Source organism: Lygodium microphyllum, chromosome 10 (assembly GCF_053477565.2).
Source record: "Lygodium microphyllum isolate KBCC chromosome 10, Lygodium_microphyllum_v1.1.10, whole genome shotgun sequence".
In the NCBI taxonomy this organism is placed as follows: Eukaryota; Viridiplantae; Streptophyta; class Polypodiopsida; order Schizaeales; family Lygodiaceae; genus Lygodium; species Lygodium microphyllum.
The window spans coordinates 103,442,482-103,469,667 of NC_141144.1; the positions used below are offsets into that span (position 1 = coordinate 103,442,482).

The 27,186-nt window shown below is 42.3% G+C and overlaps 1 protein-coding gene across 1 annotated transcript in view; it reads right to left on the reverse strand.

Annotated features, from left to right (window-relative positions):
* PEX6 (peroxin 6) overlaps positions 1–16,057 on the reverse strand; it is a 117,609-nt gene extending 101,552 nt beyond the window's left edge. The window contains exon 1 of the mRNA XM_087686698.1: positions 15,420–16,057. Within this exon, the coding sequence (XP_087542824.1) occupies positions 15,420–15,692 (273 nt within the window). The 5' untranslated portion in view covers positions 15,693–16,057. The remainder of the gene's footprint in view (positions 1–15,419) is intronic.
* Positions 16,058–27,186: the final 11,129 nt, after the last annotated feature.

Genomic DNA, 27,186 nt, shown 5'->3' on the forward strand with positions numbered 1-27,186 from the left:
TGAAACTAATCAGAATTTTTGTCTCAAGTTTGAGGCCAAATTCATGCCAATTTGATCATAAGCTGATGCATAAGTATAGCTCCAGTGCCCCATCTGCATACATCTCACAGTGACTAGTACACTAGGTAGTGACCTCATGGCAAAGATATTGTCAGCGCAGTACCTTGGATGCATGCTAAATACATCCAAGATCCACTACGTACGAGAGTTGTCCATAACCAAAGAAGCGGAGGAGCGGAGGTGCTAGCTCCCTCACAAGCATCAAGTAATACTCTAGGCCTCTACTCTATTGAACTTGATTGAACCCGAACTAAAGTCAGCTCTAACTAGAAAGCATCAAGGTAAAGCTACAACAACTGAGGATGGTCTGTCAAGTCATCCTCCTCCATCCATTTGGCATCCATTAGTGCATAATTCTGAAACTTCACCAAGTACCTTCCGGAACCCTTACCCCTGATCTTTCTCTCTTTGTCTGCCAAAATCTACTCTGGTACTAGTATTTCATCGAGCTCTTCAACCTCTTGCTGAATTTCAGCAGATACATCCTCTGGTACATCTCCATGAAAAGGTCTAAGCAAGCTCACATGAAAGGCATTGTGTATCCACCAGTGTGGAGGCCATTTCAGCCTATAACATACATCATTGGTCCTCTCCAACAATTGAAATGGCCCATAGTATCTCATAAACAGCTTTGGACTTTGCCCTCCATTTTTTTCAATCGTGCCTTTTCAAATTGCAGCAATACATAATCGCCCTCTGCAAAGTGCAAAGCACACCTATGATGATCAGCTACTCTCTTTTGCTTATTTTGTGATCTTTGAAGCACATACTTAACCTTCTGATAGGCCATCCATGCTTTCCACATAGTGATCAAACTCAAAGATCTTATCTTTTGTGTGCAAAATAGGGGGTACTTTCTTACCATCCTCTACCATCTCAAATGGAGCTTTACCCGTAGATCTATGCACTGTGTTGTTGTAAGCAAACTCAACCAAGGGCAAATACTGCTCCCACTGTGTCTTGTGGTCTAAGAATCCGGTCTTCCATGCGAAGAGGAAACACATTGAGGTGAGGTATCACTTCATACATGGTGTCGTGGAGGACAAGTCTGTTGACCTTGTCAAGATCTCCACTGACGAGAATCCTACAGATCTGCTCAAGAAAAGCCTCACTACTAAGCTCTTTGCCTTCCTCAGGCGATTGATGGGCGTTGGATGAGATGTTGCCTTTCCTCATCCCTTGTACCTATGTACAGTTGTACTGTCTTTTTTCTTTCCTTTTCTCTCACTGGGGCAGATTCGCCTTTAAGTGGGAGATTGTTGGGGTAAAGGCGCCTCCGCCGTGCCGCCCCGTGTATTACTACACTGACAGTACCCGCCACCGCACACTGCAGGTGGCGGGCACCCGTCACGTCACTTTATTCTTTACATTCATTTTAGTGACTAGTAAATAAAGAAAGGCCCGGTCACACATTGTGACTGTTGGAGTTCCCATTTCTTGTCTCTCTCTTTCTTGCTCTTGCTCTCGTTTTTAATAATTGGCCTTCGTTTTTAGCAATCCGCCATAGCTCGCGTGCAAGCTTCAATCCTTCTCACCTTTCAGTGTTGTCCATCTTGGGGACAACTATGCATGTGAGATTACAAGTATTGGCAGTGTGCAGTCACACTTCCAGCATGGCTCTGTCTTTACACTTCAGCATGTACGGCATGTACCTCAGCTCAAGAAGAGCTTGATGAGCACAAGGCAGCTAGATGATGATGGTTTTCATACCACCTTTGGTGATGGAAAATGGAAGATCTGTAAAGGATCTAGGATTATTGCCAGAGATTGCAAGAGTGATACTTTGTATCCACTTCATGTATCTAGTGTGCATGACCATGTTGTTGCCGTGACCGAGCAACCAAGTGTTTCTTTGTGGCATGGCCGGTTGGGACACATAAGTCAAACAGGAATGAAAGTGCTTTCTTGTTTGGGTTACTTGCCTTGTCTTCGTTATGCTGATTTTGAGCACTGTGATCATTGTATTTATGACAAGCATGCACAGACTTCTCACAAAAAGTCTCTTTCTTTGAAATCTTCTCCTCTAGAGTTAGTACATTCAGATGTATGTCAAATGCCAGGATTATCTTCAAGGGGAAAGAAATATTTTGTCACCTTTGTCGATGATGCTATACGGAAAGTATGGGTTTACCCTATTCGTAGCAAGAATGAAGTGCTTGACAAGTTTAAAAAATTCTTGGCATTGGCTGAAAATCAGACAGATAAGACACTTAAGTGTCTTCGCTCTGACAATGGTAGGGAATATGTGTCCAAAGCCTTTCAGGCATTTTGTGACAGCAAAGGGATAAAGACGGACCTCACTACCCCTCATAATCCACCCCAAAATGGAGTTGCAGAGCGTATAAATCGGACCATACAGGATAAGGTCCATACGATGCTGTCTCATGCTACATTACCCCATGGTTTTTGGGCAGAGGCTATTATGACAGCCGTTTACTTGATTAATCAGTCACCAAACAGGTCTTTGGGAGGGGGGGGGGTTTTCCCCAAGAAACGTAGTCGGGCAAGCCACCTTCATATGCTCATCTGAAAGTGTTTGGCTGCGAGGTTTTTGTGCACATTCGTAAAGAAAAACGCAGCAAACTTGAGCCAAAGTCCTGTAAATGCATTTTCCTAGGATATGGTGACGAGGGTGAAATGGGGTATAAATTGTGGGATCCCGAGAAAAGGAAAATAGTACGCAACAATGACATTATCTTCCGGGAAGATCGCATGCACAAACAACCCGAAAAGACTGAGGAGGTCCGTAGGGTTGTATTCCGGGAAGAAATACCTTTTAGACAACAAAATGTGCCCGTTGTATAGCAGCAAATACCTGCTGTAAATGAACCTATAAATGCAAGAAATGTGAACTGTCTTGCTTCAAGGAAGCAATGGACAGACAGGACAGCAAGAAATGGTATAAAGCCATGCTGTCAAAGATGGAATCTCTTGAAAAAAATGGCACTTGGGACTTGGTGCAGTTGCCTAAAGGGCAGAAAAACCTTTCATGCAAATGGGTTTACAAAATGAAGGTCACTTCTGATTCCTCACCAAAGTACAAAGCAAGATTGATTACAAAGGGGTACAAGCAGGAGCATGGAATTGACTTTGATGAGATTTTCTCTCCTGTAGTCAAGATGACTACATTGAGAACCATTTTGGGCTTGGTTGCAGTTGAGGATATGGAGCTCATACAGATGGATGTAAAGACTGTGTCTTTACATGGTGATCTGCATGAATACATATATGCAGCAGCCTGAAGGGTTTGTTGAACAAGGGAAAGAACAAATGGTATGTAAACTCAAAAGGAGTTTGTATGGGCTGAAACAAGCACCAAGAGAATGGTATCATAAGTTTGATACATTCATGCAGTCCCAAGGCTTTCATAGAAGTCAAGTGGATCACTACTTGTACACCAAGAAGGCAATAGATGGCAGCCTAATTATCTTGGTTTTGTATGTTGATGACATGCTGATTGCTGGCAGGGATACTCTTGCCTTGGATTCATTGAAGCAAAGTCTTCATGGCAGCTTTGACATGAAGGATCTTGGTGATGCAAATCACATTCTTGGCATGCGAATACTCAAAGATAAATCTAAAGGCTTACTCTATCTATCTCAGCAAGAATATATCTCCAAAGTTTTGCAGCATTTCAATATGGAGGGGGGGAAAACAATTGGGGTTCCATTGCCTCCATATGTGAAACTCAGTGCAGAGGACAGCCCTACATCTGATGATGAGAAGGCTGAAATGGCCAAGATACCATATGCTTCAGATGTTGGCAATTTGATGTATGCTATGGTTGCTACACGTCCTAACATTGCTTTTGCAGTGGGAGTGGTTAACAAATACATGGCAACCCCTGGCAAGAAGCATTGGGATGCAGTGAAAGGTATTATGAGATACCTCGAAGGCACAAAGAAGTTGTGCATCTGCTTTGAAAAGCAAAAGGCATATGTTGTTGGCTTTACGGATGCAGACTATGCTGGTCATGCGGACTGCAGGACGTCCACTTCTAGGTATGTGTTTACTTTCACAGGAGGAGCAGTCTCTTGGATCTCCAGGCTACAAAAGTGTGTTGCATTGTCTACTACAGAGGCAGAGTATGTAGCTGCTAGTGAGGCATGCAAGGAGGCTTTATGGCTTTCACGTCTGGTGGGAGAGCTTGGCATCACAGAGTTACCTGTTCTCCATTGTGATAGTCAGAGTGCTATCATGCTAGCACGGAATCCTGTCTTTCATGCAAAGACAAAGCACATACAGGTGAAGTATCATCGGTCACACACATAAAGATAGACTGATTGAAGAGTAACGGGAGCTTAATATTCTAACAGACATGACAGAAGATACTTCTTCTGACACTGCAAATCCATAAGACTTTGGCACATGCCAGAGGATGTGCAGGTTAAGAGGGATGGATGTCGTGCCGCTACGCGAACACAGTGTGAAAAACTCTAAAATACATTGTTATTCGGCTTTCTTATTGATCTAGAGAGCCAATGCCATATTAGTCATTAATGTCAGTGTCCATAGTGTGGATGGTTCAAAAATACTAGATTTTTGAAAAAGTTTAGTCAATTTTTGATATTTTAGATATTATTTCTTGTAAATATCCAAAAGTTGTAGACAACTTCTAGAATAGGATGACATGTAAAAGAAAGTACGTAGCTTTCAGCTATTTTTAAGAGATTTTATGCAAAAAGAAGGATTTGCAAAATCACGCAACGTACGATCACAGTTTTCAGGCAGTGAACAGCACTCCGAACTGGGAGAAAAAAAAGAAGTGATCTGGGAGAATTCTAGCCAGGTGTCCTCATGTTTTACCCCCCTTTTGGAGCCTGTGGAAGCATCAGATTGGCGATCTGAGCATGTTAACCCTCAAACGAACGAAGGTGGAAAATCCGGAAAAGCTAAAGCAGAAGAAAAAGACAAAGACCAAGGAAAAGAGAAACGGAAAACAAAGACGCACAAGGAGAAGAGTCTTAAATAAGGGAGAAAGGCGCACAAGGAAAAGCGCAAGTCAAAACTTTTGTAAAAGAGCGCAAGTGCATCATGGTTTAATTCAAGGAGCGCCGGGCTCTCACCCGTGCAATTTGTAAATATAGATGGGCGGTGGAAAGGAAGCTAGGAAGATAGAAGAACAATGGAAAAAATGGCCAAGGCTACGGCCGGCCATGTAAAAAGGGGAAAAGGGGATGACCGCCCAAAAGGGATTTAGGGTTTTGTATATAAAGTTGAAAAGTGAATGAGAAGCTCATTCTTGTGTGTGGCCAAAAGTAGCTCTCCTCTTCTTCTTCTTCTTCTTCTTCTTGCTTGCTTGAGCTTGTGCTTGAGGGAGGGAGTGTGAGTGTGAGGGAGTGAGTGTGTGAGGGTGAGGGACCGAGGAGGAGAAGCTCTCCATCGTCTCCTCTCTTCTTCTCTTCTCTTCTCTTCTCTTGTCTTGCTCGCGGCAATGGAGCTTGGAGTGTGGAGCTTGAGGATGAAGCTTGCTTGAAGCTTGCACTTGGATCGTGGAGCTACCGGAGTGCGCGGGAGAGGAGGTAACTCGAACGGCATCAAGGTAAGCTCACTACACCCGTAGATATGGATGGTGCGTCGGCTATGTGAGAGGTAGCCATTAGTGCTCGGCTTGGAATGCTTGAAACAATAAGCGGTCCGAGGGTCTTGGCGGTTGAGTGAAAGCTCCCACATTTTGGTTCCGTTGCCGGGACCAACGGATTCAAGCCTTGAGCACTTGCGCGCTTCGAATCGAGCACTGGAGTAGGGTTTTCCCAGAACCGGTACTTGAGGTAGATGGGTAGGAAGCGAGGGGGTTGAAGATGGTATTCGATCTCCTTGGCAAGTAGGTGTTTTGCTTTCTTGAGATTTATGTTGTGGAATGAAGTAGTGTAGGAATTTACTTTGTGATTGGATGCATTAGGATAGGAAAAAACAAAGAAAAAGAAACAAACAGTAGGGTTCTTTGTTGCTGTATAATAGGCTAAAACAGGGAAATAGGGGCACAGATCCTTAGAGCGCCGTTCGATTCGAGCACCACAGTGATTCCAGGCATGTCTGGCATTCCCTTGTAGTGTCCTGCACCTATCTGGAAGGCGCTGGACGATTCGGTGTAGTAGACGTCAGCCTAGAGGCATCGCGTGCAACTGGCGCCATAGGAAGCCTTGACCAACGACTCTGATGGTGTAGATGGGGTACCGTCCCTTTCTATACACCTTTCCCCCTTTCTGGTCTATCCTTCCGAGGAGGAGCCCTGCCTAAATCCAGGACCGCCAGCTGACGTAACTCGGTGTGAACCAAGATCTGCTAATGGCAGGAGGCTAAATATACATCACGGGGGCCATCCCTCTACAACAAGCATTGCATGCCCTACCCCTCCCCTCCTCGTCCTATGCGCTTGATAACCCACTCTATAATCCCTTACATATGAATGGTCTTATCATGTAACAAATCCTAATCCTTGATTCGCATCTTACAGGTCCCCTTGCGAGGAAAGCATGGAGAACCAAGGGCAGCTAGCTTGCAAGGACGCTCTCCGCAGCCGACGGGAACATGCAGCACATGCCCCTCCGCCAGTGCACTATGTGCCCACTCTTAAAAGGTATGCCAAGAAACGCGGCCCCAAGCGACACCGCCCCGGACGAAGGCCGAAGAATCTGCGGGCCAGGGGAGCGGACGCTCAGGGAGGCACACAAAATGTGGCAATGCCAGTTGCACAGACTCCCAACGCACGCTCGGGCACCAGATGCTCACGAAGTAACAAGGCGGCCAGGGATAGGGCAGAATTTAATGAATTGTTTAAAGACATTCTGGAAACGGTAGCGGCCCGGGACTACACCATTTATTTCCCGGCCGACATATTCCCTGCCCAACCTCACAGGAGCCCCGCACTAGCACCGCCGCGGTCGCCTAGCCAACCGGACTCACCCCGCCTAGTACCTATGGTATAGACTAAGCCCCTATGATGTACAAGTAGCTTGGCAAGTCATCATGCCAGAACTTTTTGTTTTTTATGAGTAAAGAGGCAATATCCCCACTTATACACACTTCATTCACCTACCGTTAATGTATGCGACCTTAACAAGTAATGGGATAGGCATCATAGCATTCTGAAAAATTATGTCTTAACATGATTGCATTGGTCCGATGTACTTAACGCAAGCGAGCATATACTCTCACAAAGTGACACAGGTCAAGGGCTAGAAGCGTTTAATATCCAAGTCACCACAAGACCACCAACCCCACAAAGAACCATTATGGAGAAAGTGACAGGATACCAAAAAACAAAAGCCATGACGGAAACGCCACTGGATGGGAACCCAAGGATACCTTTGCAGAAAAAGCACATATTGCAATTGAGCATGGCCAAGGCATAATCATCAATTACCTCCTCCTTCTTGGCCAACTCTATATTCGGGCAGGAGCCACACTCTCAACAAGGGTGAACGTCTCTTCATCATCCAAGATTCAATTCGCAAGATGCTCTGCCCTTGTCCATGCACAGCTCACTCCAAGTGCTACCTCAATTGTTCGATGTTTCACATATTACAAAGAGGTTTGCAAAATCTTAAGTGTATCTCTTCATCTCAACAACAGTTCCTCTAGCATCAAGGCTGGTGACACAATCATCTTTGTAATATCCATTCTTCATAGCCTTTGGATCCCAACATTTCTCAAATCCAAATGAAAGGCTAACAGCCTCAAAGTATGGCATTGATTGTATTCATTTTTTCCACCACGTAAAAAGAAGGATTTGCAAAAAGAAGGATTTGCGAAAAGAAGGATTTGCAAAAAGAAGGATGCAGAATGACACAGGTCAAGAGCTAGAAGCGTTTAATATCCAAGTTACCACAAGATCACCAACCCCACAAAGAACCATTATGGAGAAAGTGACAGGATACCAAAAAACAAAAGCCATGACGGAAACGCCACTGGATGGGAACCCAAGGATACCTTTGCAGAAAAAGCACATATTGCAATTGAGCATGGCCAAGGCATAATCATCGATTACCTCCTCCTTCTTGGCCAACTCTATGTTCGGGCAGAAGCCACACTCTCAACAAGGGCGAACGTCTCTTCATCATCCAAGATTCAATTCGCAAGATGCTCTGCCCTTGTCCATGCACAGCTCACTCCAAGTGCTACCTCAATTGTTCGATGTCTCACATATTACAAAGAGGTTTGCAAAATCTCAAGTGTATCTCTTCATCTCAACAACAGTTCCTCTAGCATCAAGGCTGGTGACACAATCATCTTTGTAATATCCATTCTTCATAGCCTTTGGATCCCAACATTTCTCAAATCCAAATGAAAGGCTAACAGCCTCAAAGTATGGCATTGATTGTATTCATTTTTTCCACCACAAAAAAAAAAGAAGGAAAAAAGAAAAAGAAAAAAAAAACAAAGAAAAAGAGAAAAGAAAAAGAAAGAAAGAAAGAAAAAAAAAGAGAAAAGAAAGAGAGAGAGAAAAAAAAAACACACACACACAATCACAGCACCGCACCTAGGGGTTCTCAAATTAGATACGTCCAGTGACCTTGGTCGGCTGGCTCCGTCCCTAATCCCCTAGCCCTTTGTACATCCCCCACAATTGTTCAGGGCACATCAAGGGCAGGACATACCTTGGGAGCTCGCCTCGCCTATGGTTAGACCTGTCACCCTGAACCACTTGCACAATTCTTTTGCACTTCATCTCAATGCCGTTACAATCAACAGTGGTAAGCAAGGCATGAAAGACACTGGAAAAGTCAAGGCATAAAAGACACTGGAAAAGTACACCATACTTTTCAAGCACTACGAGTAGCCACTAGCTACCAAAAGCTAAGACATCACAAAGCTTAATTGTGCTGCATTGCCTTGACAAGACCATAAAGATGTCTCAAGTAATCTTTAAGTGTACTCCCCGTCTTCATCGACAAATTTTTCCATGAACTAAGCCCTTGCTTCACTGATCCATTGCTATACAAGGAACCAGGCCGACAGTCTTCTAACTAAGTAATATCTAAGTATACACAAGCACTCACATAATATCTGCACCGAAGTATATACACACTTTGGGTCCTCAAGTGCAGGACAATACTCTCAGCTTGCTTAGAGTTCGACCTGTTTCCCAAACTAATTGCACTATCTCTTGTACACAATAGAGAAGACTAGCACTACCCTTAGGGGGAGACCACATGAGAGGTTTTCAATTGCAGGTATTGAAGACTCCAACGAAGGTGTCGTTCGCTCTTCATCAACACTCAACTCTGAATTCCTATCCTTATCACCCTGTAAGCCTGCCAAGAATCAACATGTACAGAATCCCCAACAAAGCTACACTTGTGCTGGCCATCAATGCAATCCCCAACACCGAACAGCCCTGCCACCAACTCCAACAACCCTTCCACTAGCCACCTTGGCCACCAACAGGCCCCCAGGACCTTCTGCCACACCACCACCAACACTCCTCCACGAAAGCCACATGTGTCCTCACCCACGTCTTCGGTGCATGCTACAGCTTACTACCTACGACGGTGAGTGCCATGGGACTGGCACTTGTCTAGGAGGGGGGTAATGTTAACCCTCAAACGAACGAAGGTGGAAAATCCGGACAAGCTAAAGCAGAAGAAAAAAACAAAGGCCAAGGAAAAGAGAAACGGAAGACAAAGACGCACAAGGAGAAGAGTCTTAAATAAGGGAGAAAGGCGCACAAGGAAAAGCGCAAGTCAAAACTTTTGTAAAAGAGCACAAGTGCATCATGGTTTAATTCAAGGAGCGCCGGGCTCTCACCCGTGCAATTTGTAAATGTAGATGGGCGGTGGAAAGGAAGCTAGGAAGATAGAATGACAATGGGAAAAAGGGCCAACAAGGCTACGGCCGGCCATGTAAAAATGGGAAAAGGGGATGACCGCCCAAAAGGGATTTAGGGTTTTGTATATAAAGTTGAAAAGTGAATGAGAAGCTCATTCTTGTGTGTGGCCAAAAGTAGCTCTCCTCTTCTTCTTCTTCTTCTTCTTCTTCTTGCTTGCTTGAGCTTGTGCTTGAGGGAGGGAGTGTGAGAGTGTGAGGGAGTGAGTGTGTGAGGGTGAGGGACTGAGGAGGAGAAGCTCTTCATCGTCTCCTCTCTTCTTCTCTTCTCTTCTCTTGCTCGCGGAAATGGAGCTTGGAGTGTGGAGCTTGAGGATGGAGCTTGCTTGAAGCTTGCACTTGGATCGTGAAGCTACCGGAGTGCGCGGGAGAGGAGGTAACTCGAACGGCATCAAGATAAGCTCACTATACCCGTAGATATGGATGGTGCGCCGGCTATATGAGAGGTAGCCATTAGTACTCGGCTTGGAACGCTTGAAACAATAAGCGGTCCGAGGGTCTTGGTGGTTGAGTGAAAGCTCCCACAGAGCAGCAGAGAGAAAGCCAGCACTCCGAACTGGGAGAAGAAGAAGGAGTGATCTAGGAGAATTCTAGACAAGAGTCCTTGTGTTTTACCCCTCTTTTGGAGCTAGTGGACGCATCAGATTGGCAATCTAAGAAGCAAAAAGGAAGCCATTGTTTTATGCACGTTTTTTGTCTACAAGCGATTTATCTTCTCAGAATGCAGAAATACATTGACAGGCTTCATCTCTCTGAGTATGCTTCTACATCTTCTATTTCTTTAAACCCCTCCTCTTCCGTCTACTCCTCTCCCTGAATCTCCCTTCACCCTACTATCTCTTACCCCTGTAGTAGACTTTTTACCCCAAATGCTCTGACAGCATTCCATTTTTTAGAGTGAAGCAATGTGGAAGCGAATGACCAAGACAAAGAGTAAACAGAGAGAGAGAGAGAGAGAGAAAGAGAGTGAAACGCAAAAAAATCCGCAGTGAAGAATGTTGTATAAGGATGCAGAAATATACATGGGTGCAGAGAGAATATCTGCATATGTCTTCACCTCGAAGATCTCAATCTTGGTCGGCCCCAAGGACAGTCTCCACAGCTTGCAGCTTGCAGCCTGAAATATGTAAAAACAAGAGCACATGGTATATAAACGCAACAAGAGTTTGTATGGGCTGAAGCAGGCACCACGAGAATGGTATCACAAATTTGATACATTCATGCAATCTCAGGGATTTCATCCTTCTCAAGTTGATCACTGCTTATACACCAAGAAGGCAACAGATGACAGCCTTATTCTCTTGGTTTTGTATATGGATGACATGCTAATTGCAGGCAAGGATGTTCATGCCTTGGGACTCCTTAAAGCGTAGTCTACACAATAGCTTTTATATGAAAGATCTTAGTGAGGCAAATCACATTCTTGACATGCGTATACTCAGAGACAGATCAAAGAGTCTGCTTCATCTGTCACAACACGAGTATATTACAAGAGTTTTGCAGCGTTTCAATATGGAAGGGGGGGAAGCAATTAGTGTACCATTGCCTCCATATGTGAAACTTAGTGCAGATGACAACCCTACATTAGATGATGGAAATGCTGAAATAGCCAAGATACCCTATGCTTCCATTGTTGGTAGCTTGATGTATGCTATGATTGCTACACGTCCTGACATTGCATTTGCGGTGGGAGTGGTTAATAGATACATGGCATATCCTAGCAAAAAGCATTGGGAAGCAGTGAAGGTTATCATGAGACACCTTAATGGCACAAAGGATTTGTGTATTTGCTTTGGTAAGCAGAAGTCATCTGCTGTCGGTTTTACGGATGTAGACTATGTTGGCCATCCAGATTGCAGGAAGTCTACTTTAGGATATGTGTTCATGTTCACAAGAGGAGCAGTCTCTTGGATATCTAGGCTGCAAAAGTGTGTTGCATTGTCTACTACAAAGGCAAAATATGTGGCTGCCACAAAGGCATGCAAAGAGGCTTTATGGCTTTCACGTTTAGTGAGAGAGCTTGGGATTACAGAGGTTCCTATCCTCCACTGTGATAGTCAGAGTGCTATCATGCTAGCACGGAATCCTGTCTTTCACGCAAAGACAAAGCACATACAGGTGAAGTATCACTTTACCAAGGATATACTTGACAGCAAAGCGCATTGAGCTTGTCAAGGTACATACAAATGATAACCCTGCAGACCTTACAAAGAGTCTTCCAGTTGAGCAGTTTGTTCATTGCCACCAAATGATGGGGGTTGGATAGTATATGTGTCTTTCAGCTCTATACATACATAGACTTAGCTGATTCTTTCCTCTACCTTCAGGCACATTGCCTTTAGATGGGAGGTTGTTGGAAATAAAGGCTCACTGTGCCTTTTACCATGTTCCGGTGTGAACGCACCCTTAACTTGTTTTACTTTATATATATATTCAAAACCTAAAAGTGGTACACTAGTCTTTGTACCAAACATCAAGTGTCGTGCTCACTCTCTCACTCTACTGCTCTCAACTCTCTGCACATTCACTCTAAGCTTAGAAAACTACACATCAGAGTGAGAAGCACTATGTATGCAAATGTATAGCCTACGATAAGGTTCGAGGCAAATACCCCACACTTTTCACGGATGACTTTTCTCTCAGATCTATCATGGAGTCACCAAATCAATGCCAATTATGCCAATTCTTAATAAATATCTAAAGGCTCCGTACATCGTTGTTACAGGATGGCACGACACCTAGGGGAGGCAAGTAATCACAACTTCTTGACTTCTTCCAAATGGTGACCCCACACATAGTACCGGCACAAAGGGGAGAGAGTCTAGAGAGCTTAGGAGATCATAGCAACATGCCAGCCACAGAAACAAGGCTTTGAGACATAGAGAATATTCCAAAAAGAGATGAGGGAGATTCGTCAACACCACAATCAATATCTGATAGAGATGGGAGATCAAACCAGATACTACCACCATATCATCTCCTTAGGGATGTATGACATACTCTATCCCCTAATCCCCACTGGATGGAATTAGCATATCCATAGATTTCCCCATTCTCTCTCTCCTCACATTATCGTGTATTGTATACCTTTGTAGTTTCTCTTAGCACTGTATATCACCATCACAGATCACATCTTGCCATCATAGCTGACATCTCAATATGTCACACTTTGACACCCAATGTGATAATCATCATTGTATATGGTGATATCTCATAGGCCGATTTTGGCCTCAGTAGACATTTATGTGTGTGTGTGTGTGTGTGTGTGTGTGTGTGTGTGTGTGCACGCGTGCGTGCAATCTCCATTCTCCTTGCAACTACATCAACTGGTAACAAGGCATGTAAGAGTCTCCCGCAAACGCCACCAACAAAAATCTTTAAAATCTCCATTTTGGATGAGATTTGACATGCACAAAAAGGTTACAATTTCTCAGACCAAGCCCATAAGGACTTAGTCTACTCCATTTTTTGATATGAGGTGATTTTGGGCTCCTTTTTTTACATGAAAGTGCTACATAGGCTATTCTGACTTTTTCTACAATTTTGCAAAGGTTATTTAGAAGCTACAAAACAAGTCAAGGCATACAATGTTCACTATAGAGACACTATATATAGGTTATCAGGCATCAGTAACTCGTGACAAATTGTTAGAAACAAACAATTTCAAGTTGCAGATTGTTTGGCATAGGTTACAAATTACAAACTTTATAGTTTTGGAGTTTGTTGTTGGCTACTATTGCATGCACCAAGTGTTACTCAAGTAGAGACTTTGATATATATGTTGTAGCTATTTATGAGCTACGTGTATTGTCATACTTTCCATGCATATTTGTTTGTGAATGAGCAAGAACATTGTTCCTTGATGTACTACGATGGTTTCACAAAGAGTAGTCTATTGATGTACTTTTGAACTACTAGATGTTGTTATGGAAAAGGAAGTATTGCTTCATCATCTGCAATGGACACAGAACTATATAACATTAGGAAGTTTGATGGTACTAACTTCAATTTGTGGAAGAAGCAGATCCAAGATGCCCTTGCCATAAGAGGCATAGATGCAAAACCAATAGACATGTTTGAAGAGGATTCATTGAAGCTTGATACAATGGCCAATTCCACTATTAGGCTGCACTTAATAAAATCTATGCATTTTAAGTTGTGAATGAGACCAGAGCACATGGCTTACGAAAGATACTATGTGGCACTGATGAGAAGGAAAGTGCCTCTAATACGGTGTATCTCATGAAACAATCATCTGAGTTATAGATGAAGGAGGGCACTACTATCACATCCCACCTTAAGGAATTCAACATCATATTTGGTCAAATGCAAGCTCAAATTGAAGTTTGAAAATGAGGTTAAGGCAATCTTTTTGTTGTGCTCCTTGCCTACATCATGGAATACCTTTAAGACAACCATCAATAATTCAACTCGAGATGGTGAGCTGAAGTTGAATAATCTCGGGGGTAGTTTATTGGCTAAAGAGATACACAAGAATTCTATGGACCAAGGCAAAAATGGTCAAGCATTGGCATCTCGTAAAAAAAGAGGCAAAAAATAGTATAAAGACAAAATACATGACGGTGAGCAGTCACACAACCAATCCAGGTTCAAGAAAAGACATTGAACCAAAGCGACAATGAGCTCCCACTAAACTCTAAGGCTCTCATCTACTAGGCTCCACACAAACACATGCACTTACTCTTCCTATCTACAAAGAGGATTTGTTGCCAAAGGGGGAAGACTTGGTATAGGTTGTGCCTTTGTCAGAAGCGCTCATCTACTATTTAGCTTGTTTTTGTTCTCTCATAGGAAGAGAGTCCTCTATGATAGAGAGAGAGAGAGAGAGAGAGAGAGAGAGAGAGAGAATTGCACCTTTAAAAGCTCTTCTCATCTAAACAAGCGCTATAGTGTGATCCTCAAATTCTTTATCTTAGAATGTAGACAATCCTTCTTTCAATATTCTCTCCCTTAGAATGTAGATAATCCTTTTGCAGCCACTTATAACATGGAGGACTCCTTGTCATCCTTCTTCTTGTCCTTCCCAATGACTCTTAGGATCAGTGGAAAACGCCTCATGCTGGACAGGGGATTAGGTCAAAGCTCACAATAGTCATGGTCACACTAATGATGAACTTTGTTCTATTAGTATAATACAGAACTGTGGTTTCACCCCAGAAAAGGAACAAAGCAAATGCAAGACATACATAGTCATAAGTATACTAACGGTGACAACTGTGATTCACTAATCGCTAACCATATCAATGCATGTAAGTGAATGATGTATCAAAAGTGTATGAGCATGTCCACATGTAACTAAATTTCACCACAGAAAAGGAACAAAAAGACATACAAAACATAGATTGTCAGAAGTACAATTCTGATAAGAACCGTAATTCATAAACCGCTGTGCATATCAGTGTATGGAAGTGAATGAAGTATCAAAAAGTGTGTGGGCATGACCCCATGTAACTTAATGATGTGTTTAAAAGAAGTCGAGCATGTCCAGTTGAAGAAGGACAAACACTTACCCACGAACCAGAGCATAGCGACAGTCGCCTCAGTGTAGACGCAGAAAGCCCAATCAAATTACTCTCATCCGATTGGACTCCCTGGCTTTCCAAGTACTGCCATAATGCCTGATGATCCTGTGCTGACTCCGGTGGAAGGAGAAGGAGCCCAGATTGCAGCTTGATGAAAGAAGGTGCTGTAACGTGATCATGGCGGTAGCCAATTTGCGTGTTGAAGGTGGAGAGAGCCTCGGCTGTGCGTTCTAATATGAGAGGCTGCCTTCTTCTGCCCATGGGGATAATGCTCTCTTTAAGCAGAGGTGGCAAGTGATGCGATGGGCTTCAGGTAGAATCAACAAGAAAGGTTGCCGCCTGGATAAACCACGAGAAATCTACAGGTTTCTCTCTCTCTCTCTCTCATATCAGCTCGGTAGGAAGCCGCCTCTGATCAACCGAATAAGAACGTACCCGCCTTAGAGTAAAATCCAAACCATCACCACCCAAGCTGGAGTGAAACCAAAGCAATCCTCTCTATCTCACAAAAAAAGCCCCTACGTATCCAGCCGACATTGCACGTGTGAGACGACGCCTCTAATACGTGCTATCTGAGCCCTGTTACACACGGCGCCGTCCGCTCTGTCGGTCGTTTACACATAGACACACAACAATCTCTCAAAAAAGAGCACTTGTTTTAATGGTTAGGGCTTTGAGGTATGTGTCTCTTGGGGAATGGTTCAAAACTTGTCAAGTGTGGATTACTTTTCTCAATGGAAGTTCATGTCCTTAGGCCCCTTACGGATTCTGGAACATGAAAAGGTGAATGGCCCTTACAACCAATCAGAAGAGATAAATATCTGATTATTGGCATAATTGTTTTCAGACAAAGGTTTAGGATAAGCAAAAAAATGGGGGGAAAATCTCCACCTCCTCACGCCCTTCCCCAAAAGTTTATTGGGCTGTGATTCCCCGTCCATCAACAAGTAGGGGGGAGAAGAGCCAATGATATCAAGGTCCCCATTTCTGCCTCCATCACTATGATTACACACTGATGGAGGCAAAGATGGTGGGAAACCTCTTTGAGGCCTCCATAAAGAGAGAGGGCAAGCACCATTGCTGCTACACTGGTCTCACACAATTCTTCTGTGAGTTCTTCTCATCACTCTCTCTTTCATTGATGTATATATTTTTATACTTGATGGAAGTATCTAAAATTTTCAATTCATTACTACAAGAACCAAGTTGAAGATTCTCAACATTAGAGACAAATACAATCACATCATTAGAGTCATTAAACACTCTCTCTCTCTCTCTCTCTCTCTCTCTCTCTCTCTCTCTCTCTCTCTCTATATATATATATATATATATATCCTCTCCTCTATTCTCAACAAAGTTGTAATGATTTGGTCCTTTTAATCTCTTTTTCTCTCTCTCAACATACTCTATTCTACAAATTTTTTGTTGCACATAGTTTGTCTAACTCTAATGATTCGTACATACTTTAATTGCTTGTTGAAGGTAATTAAATTTTTATTACTTGTTGCAGGAACCAGATACTACATTTTTGTGATTGGCAAATACAATCAGGGCTCTAGAGAGGAAAAGCCATTTCATCAAAACTAAGTTCTCTCTCTCTCTCTCTCTCTCTCTCTCTCTCTCTCTCTCTCTCTCTCTCTCTCTCTCTCTCTCTCTCCCTCCCTCCCTCCCTCCCTCCCTCCCTCCCTCCCTCCCTCCCTCCCTCCCTCCCTCCCTCCCTCCCTCCCTCCCTCTCTCTCTCTTTGTGTGTGTTCTGTGATTTTTCTACAACAAACTTTGTTTGATTTAATTAAACATCCATGAATGTTGAATCACACTCACCTATGCATGTTGAAATGCATTAGGCATTTTGTGGAAGATACATTTTTCTAAGATTGATTATCTATAGCTTTGTTTTTGTAAGATAGATAATCATAGGTTGTTCTAATTATGCTATAGATGGGGGATTGGTAGAGTGTTTTCTATAAGGTTTATCTTGCTCACATTGACTAAATTGCATTTGCATTTGTGGATATTACCTAGCTTTTCCATTTTCAATTTCGTGTGAGTTATGTTTGCATGATTGACATAAGCTCTTGTAATTGGCATTTATATTGCATGCAATACTGGTTGTTATTTTTGTAGGACTTCATAATGAACTCCCAAACTCCACATGACAAGCTTCCGCAAATGTGTGGTCCACCTTTCTTCACTTGTGGCCATCCATGACACCCCCACTAGCCACATTAGTATGCTTCCTATTCGTCCAACATCATATTCTTAACCATCCATATCCCCATGCTTGGTTATACCTTCACATTATGCATTCAAGCCATACCAAAGGCCTTTGCAACCCATGTTGCAGTAGGTCGATCTTACACCTACTACATGAATACCTACACCTCCATCATTTGAGTCCACTACATAGCTTGTGAAGGTAGCAACCAATCTAGCTACTAGGACGAAGAGAAAGAGGACTCCATAGCAAAAAAAGTCTACTAAGAATACTCTCCATGAAGAGTCACGTGATAAGGATAAAAAGAGGGAGATGTGGAAGGATGCATGGGTTGGTCAATTGATCCACATTTGAGGCTCTGTGAATGATGAATTTGGAAAGCCCTCGAAGCAAGGGATAGACTTGTGGTCCAAAGTGGCAATCCAATTGTCATCTCTTTTCCTAGACTTTGACAAGGATAGTGAGAGCTATAGGAAGAGATGGGGGTGTGTTTATGACAGCTAAAAAAAGTACAACTCTTACAGTAGCATATCAGGGAATGATAAAAAAATCACATGCCATTGGTTTGACATTGTTGATGAGTACATGCACTTTTGTGCCAATGTGGTGAGGTATAGCCATGCTTCAGCAGCTAAAGGGGTTGCAGTGGATGACGATGATCTTACAGAGATTGTAGCTCTGGATGGAACCGAAGAAGACAATGCAAACAAAGATATTGACAATGTGTCCCAAAAAGAATCAAGTGGACAACATGAAAATGCAAGTGTTTCAGAAGCTACAAAAGCATAAGCTGAAATAGCCAAAGTGACTCCACCACAAAACAAAACCAACAGTAATGCATCAAAAAGGATAGAACTTTAGAAGATTCATTACTTGATATGGCAGCACAACAATAGGATTCCAATGTTGATCGCAAAGTGATTGAGCCACAAAAACTTTCTTTGCTAAGAAACTTGACAACAACAGTGTCTGGGTTGCTTGACTTTCTTAAAAAGCATGGAAAAGAATAAGTAATGCTCTTATCAAATTGTCCATCATCCATACTTGTCTTAGGGCTCTAAATTTGTCATCAACATCATTACTTTGTAAGCTAGGATTGTAGTTTATGAAACTTTGAATTATTATATGTGTAATTGCATTCTATTGGTCCATGAAATTGAATTTGCTATTATGGTTCCAAAAAGTTTAGTTTTTATCATGCATGGTAAATTCTATAATTGTATTTTGTTTCACATGCTAGGGAAAATGTTCAAGTATATCTGTGACATGGTTCTTTTTTCTTTGTTAATTTTAGGTCATGGATGATCAATTATCCTCGAGTCTTTTGATAATAGAGTACTTGCATGCATAATAGCTATTGTGGAGCTTATCGAATCCATGAATGAAGGTGTTGTGGATGAGGTGGCTCAAAATTTTTTGTTTCTTAGCCATTTGGTGGGTTAGGTTATTCATGCTCATAAGGAGCACATTGGCTATTGACATCTTGAGTCTATGTCATGTTTACAAAGATAAGCTAGCTTCATGGAAAGATATCTCTTACAAAGCTACTCAAATAGAATGTTCAAGCACTACAAGGGAATGGAAAATAAGCAACGGCCATTTGCAACATAAAATAGTGGCATTGCTAATAGCATCGCAAAATCAATTTTGTGACGTTGTTAGCGACGCTAATAGCAATGCCGGTCTAAGAAAAAAAAAGCGCCGAAAACCTGAACGCTGCATTTGCTGACACAAACATTTTCAAGAGAGAGAGAGAGATCGTCACCTTGAGAGGAAGAAGAAAAGAGAGAGAATGAGAGCTTCTCACTACCGTCACCAACGCCATATACGAAGAAGAGGGAGAAGTGTATGAAGGAGAAAGAAGGGACGTCATGAAGAGGAGGTGAAGAATCCATCCTCAGGCCTTTGCGGTAGCCACATTGCCACTTCTTGCTTTGCTCTTGTGTTTTCTTCTTTTCTTTTGTTTGTTTTTCTTTGTAATGAGATGCATTGAGAGAGAGAGAGAGAGAGAGAGAGAGAGAGAGAGAGAGAGAGAGAGAGAGAGAGAGAGAGAGAGAGAGGAGGAGAAGAAGGAAGGAAGAGGAAGAGAGAACGAGAGAGGAAAAAAAGAGGAAAGATAACAAAGAGAGAGAGAGAGAGAGAAAGAGAGAGAGAGAGAGAGAGAGAGAGAGAGGGAGGAAGGGAGAGAGGAGAATGAGTGAGAGAAACAACGGGGAGAATAAAAACAAAGAGAGAGGCAACAAAGAAAGAGAAAGAGATAAAGAAAGACAGGGGGAGAGAAAAGAAATGGAGAGGGAAGGAAGAGGTGGATAAAAGGGTGAGGTAAAGAGAGGAAGGACAGTGAAAAAAGAGAGAGCTAGAAAGGAAGGGGGAAAAAGGAACAGAAAGAGGGAGAAAAAGAGAGATAGAGAGAACAACAAATAGAGAGTGAGAGAGGAGAGAGAAAAACGGAAACAATGAGAGAATTAGAGAGAACGGAATGATAGAAAAATAAAGGGAGAGGGGGAAGAGAGACAAAAGAGGGGTGGGAAGAGAGGATCTTTCAATGTCTTTTTTTATGAGTTTTTTATTTTCTATCTTTGATTTTGATTATAATGAGATGAATTGAGTGCTAGTGGAGAGGAAAAGAGACAAAGACATAGAGAAAAGAAGGGAGGGAAAGGAAAAGAGAGAAGAAGTGAGAGTGGGGAGGGAGGATGGAGGAGAGAAAGAAACACTGAGAGACAGAGAGAGGGGAGAGAGAGAAACAAAGAAGGATGAAGGGAGACAAATGAAAAAAGAGAAAGAGAGAGAATTTGAAAGGTGAGAAGAGAAATAAAGGAGGAAGGGAGGCAAATTAAAAAAGAGAAAAGAGAGAGAGAAAGAGGGGTAGGGAGAGAAATAAAAAGGGATATAGATAAAGATAGAGAGACATGGAGAGAAAAGGAATGGATAAAGAGAGATGGAGGGAGGAAAATAAATAAAAGAAAAAGGGAGAGAAAGAGGAGTAAAGATTAAAACGAAGGAAGGTCATTAATGAGGGGAGCAAAAACCTGTTGTTTGTCGTAATGTAGACTAAATGAAAAAGGATATGGTCGTGATGTCCAAGATCATGATGCATATCTTAATCAACATGTCTTGTGTCCTTGCTCTCAATGTAAGCTGGCAATTAGACGAAAGCATCGCTTGTCTATAGAACACATACAATGCTTTGGCCATAGGAAAAGTGTGTATCCATCATGTTTTACATTTGCAAAGTAATTGAATATCATATACAAAAATATTAGATACACCTGTAAAATTTGTACGAGGAGGTGACGCCTCATCCCAAGAAATGCACTTATTATGGCTAGTAGAAGAGTTCCTGGGCATGCAATGGATGGAGTGCCTAAGCCGATACACCAATTGGAGGGTACAACTCAGTCTACACACTCGCGACACTAGAGAAGACAATCAGCCTTTTGGACCTTCCTCCAATCTTGGAGCCTAAGAGATGGAGGCAATGATCGATGCATTGATGTCCATGGATGCCGATTCATCTGATCCACGAGAGAGGAAGTGTCCATACCATTATATGATAAGTGTTGAGTATCTCACTTGAAGACGTTGCTTGCGCTCCTAAGTGTGGAGGCCAAGTACTATGGGTGGAGTGATGTGAGTGTGACAGAGTTGTGCAGGTACATTCTATGCTTCGATGATTTTTTTGACTCCATTATAAAAAACATGTATTTTGATTTTTCAAGGCATATATTACACCAAGAAACATAATGCCTGAGTCCCATGGTGATGCACGACTGTTGTTATGAAATCTTGTCATGGACTACAACAGCATCCATGCATATGTCAATGATTGTGTGTTGTTTCGAGGAGACTATAGGACTATGGAGACATGTCCAAAGTGTAGTGCTCACAAGTATTGACAAGACTTGCAAGGGCAAACCATCCCTCAGAAAGTTCTTAAACACTTTTCACTTATACCGGGTATACATCACATGTTTTCTAGGTCAGCAGGCATGGTGAGCTTGACAATGTGGGATGTGCAAAATAGATCCACAGATGGAGTCCAACAAATATCAGTAGATTCATGTACATGGAGCCACATTGACTCCACCTTTCCAGGCTTTGCACCAAAGCCAAGGAATCTTTAGCTCAGTCTTGCTATGGATAGCATGAATCTATTTGGTCTTCACTCAACTTCTTATTGTGTGTGGCTTGTAGTCCTTGTTAACTACAACATCACGCCATGGCTTTCTATGAAGAAAGGACACCTAATCCTTAGCTTTCTCGTTCTCTTGGGCACTACAAAGTTAAGAACATGGATGTCTACCTCTATCCATTAGTTGATGAGCTCAAGATTTTGTGGAAGGAGGGAATCATTATGGAAGACATGAGCAAGCACGATGGTCAACGGTCCGCCAATATACGAGCCATTCTCATGTGGACCATGCATGACTTTACGGGATTCAGGGAGCACTCAAGTAAGTGGGCTTCCATTCTCATTTGGTGATATCTAACATAGCTCGTTCAAGTTTGTGTTGACTAAATAGGGGTGTTGCAATAGGTCTAGTTACCTCAGGTTATCATGCATGTCCATTCTGTGGGCCACAGTGAGACTCTCGAAGGTTATGAACCATGAAGAAGATGGTATATCAAGGACATGCCAGTCTCCAACACAAATGAACGCCCAAAGTTGGTATGAGTTGAAAATGGTCCACAAGGAGTCACATCCAAACGGAATGCGACGGTTCTCAATTTTCTACGAGTTATTGTATTGGACCCACTTACAGATCAACCATTTATTGGATCCCATGCATATTTTCAAGAATGTGGGCAACTTATTATGGGACCACATCACAGGAAAGAGAGACACTGCAGGGGCACGGATGGATTTGAAGGAGGTAGGCAAGATGGAGGCTCTTTGGCCACAGTCGTGACCATTGATGGTTGCTTGCAACTACCTCACGCTCCTTGGGTCCTGTCCACTAAAAAAGAGTACATTGTGAAGCAAATTATCATGTCTATCCGCACCCCGATGGGTATGATGTGTTCCCTTAGGTCCGCGTTCTCTAAAGATGACCAGCTTCTATCCAAGGCTAAAATCCCATGAATGGCATAAGATATGTCAAGTTTTTCTTGACCTTGGTTGTAAGTAGCATGGGTATTTTCGTATTTAGTGTCCACTCGGTGTTCATAATGCTTCTTCATTTGTGGCATTTTGTACTATTGATCACAACTGTAGGATTTCTCACTCTAGAAATACACTAGGTGATTTACAGGTTGTTGACTTTAGTACAATGGATCTCACAGAAGGAGATCAAGAAATCCTTTATTGAATCTGCAAGGCAAGGAATAGTAGGGATGGTCTATCTCTTTGAGAAGTAGGTGCCCACCAACTTGCTCACGATACAAACTCACCTTTTGGTGCATCTCGTAGATTAATTGGAGATTATGGGACCCTTGTCCATACGCAATGGATGTTCTTCTTGGAGCGCTTCATGAAAACCTTCAATCTTCTTGAAGCATGGCTGAAGGTTTATGCAACAACGAGCTCGGCCAAAAGGTAGCATGGCTGAGGTTTGTGGTTGGTTTCAGATATGTTAGTGCATATTTCACAATGGCTACCAACGGTGGATTCAGACAAGAGTGTGCTATGGTTGCTAAAGGATGATGATAGATTGACAAGAGATGTGGTGGTTGGAAATGGTGTAGAAAAAAGAATGTATGCTGCAATGGAGGAGAAAGTGAATCATTTTTGTATGTTGCATTATGCACCCATGGAGAAGTGGCTCGCTAGATACAAGCAAGCCAAAAAAGATCAAGAAGAAGCACAATTGAAACTTCGACACAATACATGTTATCAACCATTTCGATATCCTAAGGAAGGTGATCGAATGTTTTATAAGCTATAATATCTAGATTTTATATGCGACAGCTAATCTAATCGTTTCATTGTACATTACAAAATCTACAATGGGACATGGTTGCATGAGCAACATTTTCGCGTTGAGCGCATTGTCAAAATGTGTTCCACAAAGGATCATGGCAAAGTTCGAGCAAGAGAGCCAACAGTGGGCCATGGATCCAAAATCGTTATAGATGAGAACTTGCAAAGTGTTATCTTAGTGGATTATCATAGCTTCTCCATGATCATATTTGATGTATAGTGGTTCAAAGTGATATTGGAAGGAGCTTGGGAAACTGTTTAGCGAGGTCCATCTCGATTTTTGAAAATAGATTTTGAGAAAAGATGGACAGATTTGTGCGACATGTTTGTCATGTTGGCCCATTATGAACATGTGCATGACCTATTTTATTAAATTTTTTTCACGACATGAAACAATCACAAATGTTGATTCACTCTTATATCTGATATTGAATATGTAAGCTTCTATCCAAATCACCAACAATCTTGATGGTGGTATGTTGTGCCATCAGATCCGTGGAGTGCAAGAGTGTATGATGAAAGCAATGTTCCTAGCATAGACGGGGAGAGTATGCACGTGGAGGGGTCGATATTGTGGAGGTGGAAGAGGGCTTGGAGCATGTAGAGGAGGCAAACATAGGTAACAATGACGAAGAGACAGGAGGCCATGAAATCTTTGAGAATAAAGTGGACTTGTCCTTCTGTGGTAACCTATCTATAGGCATTCCAATGTATGTAGAGTTGTGCCAGGAGATTAACATGGGGCCATAGGCTCTATCATATTTGCATCCATCTACTTAATTCGTTAATGGTTTGCTTTTAAGGGTACTTTAGAATATGCATTTTAATTAGCATTATTTTTTTCAGAGTTATATTATTGTGTTTTACCTAAATCTTTTTATTGATTATGCTAACATAATTTTTTGTCTATGCAGGTTACCTTTGACGATACTTAAAGAGCAGGATGAGTCAAGGAATGAGCGATGTGAGGAGATGGCCCGATTTAGAGATATGGCGGACTAGGACTTGTCTCGAACACCATCGCGCAGTTCTGTGAGATCTACTTTGGCACACTGATGCTTCCGTTTCCAATAGAAGAGGTCGACACTTTGGACTAGGCTCGAACGGAGGTAGTGGTTCTAGGGGGTGTTGTGGAGATATGGATGCTGTGAGTTTGTAGTAGGTTCTAGATAGGGGTGCTACTCCTTACTATTGTACAGGTTCTAGAGAGGGTGGCTCAGGTGGATGTTGTGGAGGCACCAATGCAGTGTCTTCGTCTCATGGTTCTGGTGGATACTTGTCACCTCTAGGATTTGTCACACCTATAGGGACATCTACTCTAGTGACTCCGGGTTTTTCTCAATTGTCCACAAGTGGTACCCCTATGGATGCTACTTTGAGAGATACTACCCCCGTGGGTACGCCAAATATATAGGGGTCTCCTGGTTATGCACAGGAGCGCGATCGTAAGTGGGAGAGAACACACCTTAGACGTACCCCAGAGGGGTATGGATACCTCGTAGTAGATGACATGACATGTGTTGTGATCATGAATGATGAGGGGAGGAAGGTGATGTCTCGCATGAGAGAGTTGTGCCAACAATTTTTAATACACAACATTTTAGACCATTAGAAGAATACACTCGAGGGGAGCAAGGACTATATAGTGGCATCCTTGCACAAGAAGTTTCGGTACCTATCGTGGTAGAGAGGTTTTCCATTGGGTGGACGATGGAGTGTATGTGTGCATCATGTCACATAGACAATCGAACGCACACTGATTGGTGTAGATACAGGGAGGAGGCTACAGATTCTCCTGGGCAATGGCGACACAACGGGAGGCAACGAGGGCACGATTGGAGGCAAGGGTCGTGCATCATCTAGGGAGTAGCGGCCACAAGACTTATCTGGAGAGGACAATCGAACACACGCTAATTGGTGTAGACTCAGGGAGGAGGCTACAGATTCTCATGGGCGATGGTGACATAGCGGGAGGCAACAAGGGCATGATTGGAGGCGAGGGCCGTGCATCATCTAAGGAGTAGCGGCCACAAGTCTTATCTGGAGAGGACTTTGTATATATATATTTTTGGTTCTTCTTGCTTTTTTATTTGCAATATCACTTGTACTAACAATCATGTTTCTAATAATTGTATTCTGTTTTCTTTGCAACACTCCATCAGAAACCGTGATCCCACAAGTTTGGAGACTTGATATGTAGAGAGACACGGTCTCACTGCACTCATTGATAGATTGTACATGTGTGGTTGCCCAATAAGTCAAACATCTTTCTTGTTTGTAGTCCCTATTTTGTTTAATGCATTACGTATGGTGGGCTGATGTGTAGTTATTCATTTTGCAGAGTCCATTCAATGTTCCTTTACATCAGGACATTTTCTGATGGCAAGGATCTGTAGCATGTGCTTGGATTTGTGGAGTGCATACCCTCTTCTTTTTTGGTCATGTGATTTGTGCAAGCATCTTCCATGTACTATTCCTTAGATGTACTTATCATCCTTTGTATAAAATTTCATCTTGCAATAATTACATATAGAATTTTATGCTTGTTTTGGCTATCCTCTCTCTCCATGGTTCCATATAATGTCATGAATTGATATCACTAATCTTGTACTTGCTCTATGAATTATCAATCTTGTGGGTTCAAGTAGATTTCGTGCTCGTCTTGATGACCATTGCATACCCAATATGTAATTTCTTTGCAAAATATTATATAGCACATGGTGCTATATGTGCCGCCCTACCACAAATTTTTTTTCCTATTAGCGTCATCGATTTCTCTGCACGTGTTGCTATTGCCATCGCTATGTGTGTTACAAACCTTTACTATCTGCATCGATGCAAATAGTGACAGTTTCTGCGATGATTTTGTAGAGATGTCTATACTGATGCTTTTAGTGACAACAGGGGCAATTTTTTTTATGAACATTTGCGTCGCTTTGAACAGCAATATGAGGCTTGTATCTTGTAGTGAAGAGTAGGATGCAAACAAGTAGGTATAGTTTTCAATTTCTTTGTGCACGTCTTGCTCCATATTTATGATGGTTGGAGGAAGGAAATCAGTGTAAAGAATGTTTGTGTTGCATTGCATTGGATTGCCATAGGTTCTCTTCTAGAAGTTATTGCAGATTTGTATGGTATATCAACATCTTCTATGCAAAGCATAGTTTTCAAACTCTATGATGCATTGAGGGAATTAGGGCTACATGACTTGTACGTAAAGTGTCCATCTCCATATAGAATGAAGAAGTATAGTTAAGACTTCCAATGTCTGCAAGGCAATCCATATGTGATTGGTGCAGTGGTGGATAGTAGCCACATAACCATTATAGCACCAAAAGAAAACCATACATACTACTTTAATAGGAAGGGATTTCACTTTGTGGTGCTCAGCAAATTACATGGTTTGGGACTATGATTGTGGGTGGTGTGGATCAATGTTTGATTGGAAGGTGTTTGAGCAAAGTCGACTTAGCAAACACTGCTAAGCTAATAAGTTTAGCATATATTGTTTGCTTGGAAGATATGCTTATCCTCCATGATAATTGATGTTATGTCCCTTCAAAGGTAGAAAAGATGGTTTGCCTCCAGAAAATTATTATTGGAACTATGTACAATTT